This window comes from Primulina eburnea, chromosome 11, assembly GCF_022965805.1.
Source record: "Primulina eburnea isolate SZY01 chromosome 11, ASM2296580v1, whole genome shotgun sequence".
In the NCBI taxonomy this organism is placed as follows: domain Eukaryota; kingdom Viridiplantae; phylum Streptophyta; class Magnoliopsida; order Lamiales; family Gesneriaceae; genus Primulina; species Primulina eburnea.
Genome location: NC_133111.1, coordinates 38,850,691 through 38,859,904, shown reverse-complemented (window position 1 = coordinate 38,859,904; position 9,214 = coordinate 38,850,691). Strand labels below are relative to the sequence as shown.

General features: G+C 34.2%; 2 protein-coding genes across 5 annotated transcripts; one reads left to right on the top strand and one right to left on the bottom strand.

Moving 5' to 3' along the window:
* The first annotated feature begins 1,105 nt into the window (after positions 1-1,105).
* Positions 1,106-1,984, top strand: LOC140805615 (uncharacterized). The gene has a single exon (XM_073161875.1). The coding sequence runs from the start codon at positions 1,106-1,108 to the stop codon at positions 1,982-1,984; it is 879 nt and encodes a 292-aa protein (XP_073017976.1).
* Positions 1,985-2,619: 635 nt separating this feature from the next.
* Positions 2,620-8,111, bottom strand: LOC140805886 (protein FLX-like 2). Of its 4 annotated transcripts, none has more exons than XM_073162246.1 (5): positions 8,012-8,093; positions 6,303-6,384; positions 4,133-4,678; positions 3,220-3,359; positions 2,620-2,989 (listed from the first exon to the last, which is right to left on the bottom strand). In XM_073162246.1, the coding sequence occupies exons 3-5, from the start codon at positions 4,666-4,668 to the stop codon at positions 2,739-2,741; spliced, it is 927 nt and encodes a 308-aa protein (XP_073018347.1). In that variant the 5' UTR covers positions 4,669-4,678; positions 6,303-6,384; positions 8,012-8,093; the 3' UTR covers positions 2,620-2,738. The 4 variants fall into 4 exon arrangements, with proteins under 4 accessions (XP_073018347.1, XP_073018345.1, XP_073018344.1 ...); XM_073162244.1 differs by having other exon boundaries at positions 4,133-4,681; positions 8,012-8,092; XM_073162243.1 differs by lacking the exon at positions 6,303-6,384 and having other exon boundaries at positions 4,133-4,681; positions 8,012-8,111.
* Positions 8,112-9,214: the final 1,103 nt, after the last annotated feature.

The following is a 9,214-nucleotide window of genomic DNA, read 5'->3' as shown; positions in this document are numbered from 1 at the left end:
TGAAAATATCATTAGAAATATTGAAACGTCTTCCACAATTTTCACGTGGTTCATATTCTAACCGTTTGCTTTTTATGTTATTATAACTTATACGTGGTGCTTAGATATATATATTTTCAAAAAAAAAAATCAGTTCAATTCGTTCTATATATTATGCTCATTATAATTTATTAATAACATAAAATCAATTACTTGAATTTTAATTTGAGAAACAGTTTTGAAAGTAAGATATATAAGTTCTTAATTAATTTATTCGTCTAATATGACAAAAGACTAAACCAATATGTTAAGACTCATAAGAACTTTTCTCAGAAAATGAAGATGTTTCATTGTTCGGCTTACAGCGAGAAATGAGCTTCCAAAATAGTATCCAAAGGAAGAAAAGAAACTATTTATACTAAAGTAAAAATAGGAAAAATGTGTTTTACTAAAAGCGTGTTTTGTGAATCTTATTCTACCAACACAATATAAATAAAAAAAATGATTAAAATTATTTTTTTAAAAAATCAAAGTTTAATTTTTATTAAATAATTAATATACACGTGCGATGCACATGCTTCTTGCTAGTGTCCTTAAAATAGTAGATTCGCTGTCTCCAGCAAAATCACAGTGTCGGATTTACTTATTACCAATTTTTTTTTAAAAAATAAAAACAAACAAGAATTTGAAAAAAAAAAACTCTTGAATCTATCTTAATTTCTTGAAGCAAGAAAGTTATGAAATGTGTTGTCTGGATATTTTGGCTTTCCATGAGTATCGTTGATCTTGTCGTGATTTATTCTAAATTTTTGTCACAATCAGGGAAAAAAATACACCATATATACACACACACACACACACCCCTAAGAAATCTTGCAAAGAAATTACTTGGTCCCCACCGTGCACACATGCATGACTGAGTCTCTCTGGACTAAGTGCCTGAAGGCGAAGTCCAAACAAATTTGAAGCCGTCATCACCAAAGCCTTTATATATATTATATGTGCATGACTATTGCATATACAGCTGAATCTAAGGTTAATCACCATGGAATATTTTCAAAAATATTTCGGTTTTCTGCTGATTATTGGAAGATCAATCCAACTTTTTTCAAAAAATGCAAAGTTGATGGCTTCAGTAACCACAATTTCCCTACTCGTTTCTTCAATCTTCTTCCTCCTCTTCGACTTCTCCTCGCTCTCGTTGACTCGCGACATGCTCGCCAAGGAATCCTTGATCCCAATCACAAGCGCATCTAGCTCGGAATTCAACAACCGTGTGCTCAGCAAAATCAAAAATTTCCCACTACTCCTCTTAGTATACACGACCTTCGTTTTTTCGTATTCTTTCATCGCAGTTCTGTCCGTGATCGCCACAGTCATAGTAACATCTGAATCTTGTAATAACAAGACTTTATCCTTGAAAGGACTGTCGTCAAGAATCTTGAAATCTTTGAGAAGGACAATTGCTACGGGGGTTTACACGACCATATTCGTGATAGGCTATGTGTTCTCGGCCATTTATTTGGCAAGCCCTATACTTTCGAATTCGTCTTCTGATACGTTTGCTGCCCTCGGATATGGTTTCTTGTTCTCTGTGTTTGCGTATATAATATATCTTTACACGTCAAGTGTTTGGATTCTTGGATTGGTTGTTTCAGTGCTGGATGAAGAAAGTTGTGGGCTCGTGGCATTGGGGAAATCTTCAGCTATGATTAAAAAATACAGGTTTAATGGGTTTTTCCTGAATATTTTCTTGAATTTGATAACTTTGGCTTTATTTATAGGTCTAAAGATTGTGAAGGGTGGTAATAATTGGTTATCAGATGACCCGAGTATTCTTTCAGGGTTGTATTTGGTGAATTGTTCTTGTTTAGTGAAGATTTTCAGTTTTGTGGCTTACACGGTTTTGTATTTCGAGTGTAAAGAAAACCCTGATGAAGAGATTGAATTGGGAGGGTATGGGAGAATTTCTACGACCACACCACTTTTCAGTGGTGTCCCTTGAAGGTTCCTTATGATATTCTGTGTAATTTATGGATTATTCATCTTTATGTATGTAATAATGTATACATTAATCTTTAATCTTTTCGTTTTTTTAGTATATTTGGGTTGCATCAAGGATGGATTTAGAAATTTTGTCGCAAATGAATTACTCATATATGAATTATCATGTAATGTACCTGAAGTTAAAAATCGATGAGAACAAATCTTAAAAAGTCGAACATATAACATTTAGTCAAAATGGAGCAAGAAACTTCGGAAAATGACAAATCGCCTTTGTTGGCAACTTGGAATCAATCAAAATCAATTCTGGCAAGTTCATTAGCATCGTCAAGTCTACTGTATTTAATGACTGGACAAAGCAAACAATTGCTACATCGCAAACTGATATATGCAAAGATTGAGAGAAAGGGAAGGATCTACATGTTACATCAATTTAGCTTTTCTCTTGTCTAGCCTATCGTATATGGAAATTAAAAGAAATGAATATGCAATGTGTGTGTGTGTGTGTGTGTGTGTGAGAGAGTAAAGCCATGCAAATAGAATAGGCTAGACAAGAGGAAAGATAAACGAATGTAACATGTAGATCCTTCCTTTCTCCCAATCAAAGAAGTATTAAAAGCATCGGTGGCTAAAAACTTAGAAAGGGAAAAAGTACTTTTTACTATTTTTGGTTTTCACGTTAGAATGCATAAAACATTACCATATACAAGAAAATGTTTACGTTCCCTTGTTCTCGAAAAACTATCATTAACAGTTTACTTCTGAATATGGGATGCATCAAATGTACCTCCCCAGCCAGAAACACCAGTACCACTAATGACTGGGCCGTTAACTACTGGAGGAAGAGGTGCATATCCACTGCTGGTAAATGGATTCGTTCCCCCTCCCACAACTCCAACCAAAGGAGGAAAAGGCCTACTAAAATTGTCAAGATCACCATTTCCATGAAAAGTAGGTGGATAAATGTAACCTGAATTGATATGAGGGGCGTTGTACGGTATTGGAGCTACAAAAGACACGAGAGAATTGTTACACACAAGTGGAAAACAAGAGAAAATAAGCTTTAATAAGATTTCGGGTAAGCTATAAAATGCTATACGGGGTGCAATTCATCCCAGTGGCTAATTATCTTGGCCACATTAGTTTTATAATCAAGATGGTAGGTAGTTTGATAGGTGAATCTCACCCAATGTAGCAGACAACCAACAAAGATTTCATGTATGGACAGAAAATTACCTCTAGCTCTCTTCTCAGCATTTAACACCTCAGTTTGCAACCATTCCACTTCTTCAACCACGCGAATGAGGTCTTTTTCCATGATCTTCATTTGTTCCACCTTTTCTATGTTCAAACCTTTTTCATGTTCAAAGACCTTGCTTTTGTTTCATATCAAAAGAAAATAGTCAAGGCCAAATATGACGGAACACGTGACGAAATAAGAGCGTCCATAAAAATGCAAGAACTGACACCATGATCTCAATTTTGGCCTTGGTTCCCATTAGTGTTGGGTTTGTTTTGAAGGATTTGGAATTAGGGGAATGATTTGAAATCTAATTTAATGCTTCATACAAAAAAAATATAAAATTTGAGTTTACCAACAAATTTTAAATGACAGGATCTGAACAGGGGTTTCAGATGGTTAAATGACGAACTTAAATATAATGAATTAGTTTAACTTTCTTTAAATGAAAGGATTTCAAAATTAATGAACATGACAACATGTTATGATAGGGATTTCAAATGTCCTAAAAATAAACTAAACATAAATTGAATTTGAATATGAGTTTAATTTTCTCAATTTGTTTTTTTTCTATGGCAAACAGATATGGTGGATATAGATAACGGACTTTAAATTCAGCTCAAATGCGTGAATCCAAACTCAGGCATAAATGATTGCAAATCAGCTTAAAATGGTTGCTAATGTCCAAAAAAGTGTGATAAAATTATAATCAATGATTTAAAATAATTTACTCAAAAATCCCTCCACCCAAACATTTTGTAAAATACCTCTTACCTATCCTAAAGATGATTACTCGTGGCATCAAGTAAAGACCATTAAGAATGCCTATTCAGTAATGAGAGATTAGATGAGGGTGAGAAGACGTCATATGAAAAATAACAGAGAACGTGGAAAGCTCACTGTATTTACCGTAATCTTTTATGTTCTTGTCTCAAACTATCAAGTTCAGAATGCATTTCTGGAAGTTTTTTAACATCTGCACGAACGGTATCCAATTCATTTGTAGCACGTTGGATTTGAGCAGTCAACTGTAGCTTAGCTTCCACCAAGCTTTGTGCTTCAACACGGGCCTCTTGAAGTTCCTTTTTAATATTGTCTCCAGCTCTAATATTTGCTTCCATTTTTCCAGTCTTGTCCAATAAAATCCGAATCTGAATGTCACCTTCTGTTTGTATGCTTCTGATATGTTCTCTAAGTTTCTCCACTTCCCGTTGTGCAGCTACAAGGTCCTGCCTCAAGGCAATATGACTACATGCCAATTTATGATTATCTTCAGAAAGTTGTTCTATTTCTGCAGCCTGGGTGGCCAATTTTTTCTCTAAAAGAACATGAGGAAGTGGTTCCATAGAGTGAGAGACAGCAGGCAACAGACCATGACGTGCCATCTCTGAAGCTGGTGTAAAATGCCTATCATGCGGAGGTGGTATATTTCTTCTTGAAGCCATGAGTAATACACTACTGAAAATGGAAAGGAGAAAATTTAGAAGAATTTCATGCTAATTCATCACCAAGCACTGAGGCCACAGAAATAACTTCCAAATAAGCTAACACGTAGAGGATGATATTGTACTATCCTTTGAGAAATAAAGATGTTGACCCTTAAGATTTCCAGGTCAGCATCCAGCAAACAATCCACTCTTCAAAAGCAGGAATACCCAATGTTTTTGACCATAATAAGCAAAAGATTTCTGAATACAAACATGAGGCCGAAAAAATTTTCAATTCCTTTTTTGAAATTTTCCCTTAAATTGGCACAATTTCTTTCACTGATACCCATTTATCCAATATTTTAATTTATGATAAGTATGTTGATGACGAAACAACAATCCACCATCAATATGAGATTATCTACTGCACAGCATATAAACGACAGACCATAGTTGTCAAAGGCGAGCGCCTCTCGCCTCAAGGCGAGAGGCGCCACCAGGCGCGGGTGTTGCGCCTGGGGCAATCCCAGGCTCAACAATTTACAAAGGCGAGCCCAGGCGCACGCCTGGGCTCGCCTTGGAAAGGCTCTCAGGCGCGCCTTAGGCACGCCTTTGTAATATTAACTTAAAATGTAACTTCTCTGTTTTTTTTTAGTATTAACTTAAAATGTAAAAGGCCGACCCCAACACCAAACCCTAGCAGCCCAGTTAACAAATTAAATAAGCGACAAGAGCTTCACGCCTGGGCTCGCCTTGGAAAGGCTCTCAGGCGCGCCTTAGGCACGCCTTTGTAATATTAACTTAAAATGTAACTTCTCTGTTTTTTTTAGTATTAACTTAAAATGTAAAAGGCCGACCCCAACACCAAACCCTAGCAGCCCAGTTAACAAATTAAATAAGCGACAAGAGCTTTGCAAACTGCAACAGAATTACATCCAACAACGCGACGACAGTTGGATGATGGAAGAATTTTAATCAAGTTACTTATTATTATGAACTTATTAATTATTTGTTGCTTTGTGTGACATTGTAACTTAATTATTTCATATTTTAATATATATTAATCTAAGATAAATATTTTTTTTTTTTAAATTTAAAAACGTGCGCCTTGCTTCGGTAAGGCGCACGCCTCGCCTTGCGCCTTGCGCCTCAGGCTCCAGAGCCCTTGTGCGCCTCGGCGCGCCTTGCACCCTTGACAACTATGCGACAGACCAACATTACATTTTTCCTTCAACCTGTATGTACAAAATATGAGAAGCTTTGTTTTGAAATGTATACATTACACAAGACACAACTCATCAGTTAAAATTTATAGGGCCCAGACTGCCTTAATTAAATTTATTGCGAAAATTACGAATTTATCTAGTTGTTCATGGAAATAGTGATCTTTCTAAATCAGCTCATCCTAATTTGTCACTTTCTCAATAAATTTTTCTTTGGAACTACTTAATAAACCAATTTCATCGATGCAAGCCTAAGAGAAGAAAATATACTTTACTGCATAACCAATCTCACTGTTAAATCCATTAACAAAAGGAATGACAAAAAAATCCTTAGATATAAAATATCCGAACTAAATAAATGCATCTTGATAAGAATAAAACCACGAAAATCTAACAAAGCAATACAAATTAATCATAACCAAGCCCCACCGGTCAAATTCTTAAATCACCATCCCCTTTGACCATCTCCTCCACATATATAAATACTCATCTCCTTCATTTGGACCAGTACCTGAAAATTTTAAGTTTAACAATGGCGAGATGAATTCAGTATGCACTATGCAACCAGTGCCCTTAAATACAGCCACTAAATCAACCTCAACTATCACGATAAAAACTATAACAACGAATACTAAATGCGTATGCATATAGCATGCTAGAATTTACTGTTTCGAAGAAATATAATAGAATACATATCAGTTTTATGGCATGCAACACGCTGACAATATAAACACAAGAGATGACTCTCTATACCGTTGTGCACATAGCACATTTACCCAAGAACCAAAAGATGGCTCATATAATCATGGTTGTCAAAAGCACAAGAAGAGCGCGCTTAAGCACACGGCTTCTGTGAAGTGCGCGCTGTTTTGCGCTTTGCGCTTTAAGCACGCAAAACAACCTTTTTAAAAAAATTCTGACAGGAGAAATCGCCCTTTGAAATTTTGATTTCTCCTCCATTTCTTTTTTAAAGAAAGAGTAGGTGAAACCCTAACATCAAATCGTCTCTGTCCTCTGTTGCCTCTGCCCTCGCATTTTAACATTTGATATTTGGAAGTTGACGACGACGATGACTATTTCAACATTTAATGTCTCGTGTTTCGTATTTTTAAGGAAAAAAAAAATTATTTATTTAGAATATTTTATTGATTGCACTTTATTTCCGTAAAACATGCTCCTCGCTTTGTGTTTTGCGCTTAAAGCCCTAAGACACTTGAGCAGCTTAATGCGCCTTGCGCTTTTAATTACTAAGCATATAATAAATAAAACATATATACTTATGTGTTACGTGGAGCATAGGAAAACAAGAGGTTGCACACATGCACTGCTGTAAAGATAGAAGTTTAAACTGCAGAAACCAAGAGGCAACTCCCAAAGCAAAACAGAATAGAGAATAAAGACATGCAGAATCTCAATGGATATGAATCTATATGCAAAAGTAAATAATGCAAAACCTAACCGAAGCTGGACACAATATACACATATACAACCTGCAATAAAACACAAAACGACCATATATACGTCCAAATTCATAATTATGGTGCCTTTGCCAAATAAAGTGGAATCGAAGTCCGTTCGCTGAGTCGTTTGTTTAATATGATTGTAGAACTTTGGTAAAACTCTCGAAACCTTAAAATATAAGATATATTTAAGATATAATTGGGCAACTATATTCTAAATACAAAAATAGAAAAAAAAAATACTCACCGGTATCAAATAAAATTGATAGCAGCAGATCAAACTCACATGTCATAACGCGAGATCGAATATGGGTTTCTAAAGCTATTGAAATAAATCATATTATCACAAACAAATCCAATAATAATTATTATTTATTTTCAAGATTTGCATAAAAACTAAAATCTAAACTTGGAGTACACGGACAATGCGAATCTCAAACACCAAATTCAAAATGTTTTCAAGGCAAAGCATCAGACTATCATATTCAAAACTTGAATGGAAATCCAACTTAAAATCCATAAACAAAAAACTAGGTTTAAAAGAATAAATAGAATCTATTGACGAAAGATTAACAAGGTTCTGAAAATAATTCTCGACCTCTCGATTAATTATTTCCTAATGGTTAGAATATTGTTAGATGCCAAAACAAATGCCCCAATTAGGGTTCTCGTTCATACCTCAATTTCTTAATTCCTCCCACTAAAAAAATCTAGAATCCTCCGGTTTCCTACGCGAGTGTTGTTTCCAAATATAAGTGATTCGAAAGCTTGGTCCGATACTCCGATGGCAAATGACAAGAAATAAATAATGGTGATTTTGGGCCTAACCCGTTATTTTTTACACTGGTCCCCAATTTGGATCCATTATTGAGGCCCATATTTGAAAGATTGGTGAGTTTGGGCCCAATCCATTATTTTCACGATTATTTATTAAGGGGTCCATTATTAGAAGCATTTTCGAAAAATCGAAATAAATACATCTCAAGTACTCAACTTGTTTGAATGTAAAACTTGGACAGAAGTCTCGAATCTACTAAGTTATCAGAAAAAAATAATTTGAATTTCGGAAATTTTAATCCATCTATCAATAAAATATTCAATTTTTGCCCATAATTGACTTTTTTTCTATGAAATGTATGAAACTTGTAAAATTTATTTAATTTGTTTTTACTTTTTTTAAATTTAATTGCTTCCAAGTTAATTCATTTCCTTCCAAAATAAAAAAAAAGTCCTTAACTTTGGCCTTTAGCCACCGTCTTATGGTCACCATGTGCTATGAAAGTTGGCTCATTTATGGTCACAATTATGAGCAAGAAAGTTGGACTTGTTTGCCCTATATATGTTTAGACATTGTTTGATCTTAAAAATAAGATAATAATTAGGAATAATTGTGCGAAATATCTATGTGAAATTCTTTTTGAGTTAATATATCTCAGTGTAATGGATTTGAGCATTTCAATCTCTCTATTAATACGCAAATTATGTCAATCCTCAAGTGAAAATCATCATTGAGCTAATGCCTCTCTATAACAGATTTGAACATTTTAGTCTAAATCTGATATTTTTTTTTAGCATGTAAACCTATATCTCATGAGAAAATTACGGTAAATATTCATAAACATTTTTTGTGTATTTCATTCTCTATTCGCATTCAATATATAATTAATTGACGCAATTCAATCGAAACCATGAAGGAAATTTTTATTTATAATAGAAAAAAGAAAAATCCCTCTGAAAATTATCGATCCCAAAATCATCATATTTTATATATATTAAAATAATAATAATATTATTACTATTCTTTATTGCGTTCAATATATAATTAACTGACGCAACTAAATCGAAACAATGATAAAAAATTTTATTTATAATAGAAAAATA

Bases quoted from the DNA above. Each gene is read 5' to 3' on its own strand.
- LOC140805615 (XM_073161875.1), top strand. From the start codon at position 1,106: ATGGCTTCAGTAACCACAATTTCCCTACTCGTTTCTTCAATCTTCTTC.
- LOC140805886 (XM_073162243.1), bottom strand. From the start codon at position 4,668: ATGGCTTCAAGAAGAAATATACCACCTCCGCATGATAGGCATTTTACA. The intron at 3,360-4,132 runs GTAAATACAGTG...ATGAAACAAAAG, and splicing joins CAAGAACATAAAAGATTACG to CAAGGTCTTTGAACATGAAA. The intron at 2,990-3,219 runs GTAATTTTCTGT...TGTCTTTTGTAG, and splicing joins TGCTGAGAAGAGAGCTAGAG to CTCCAATACCGTACAACGCC.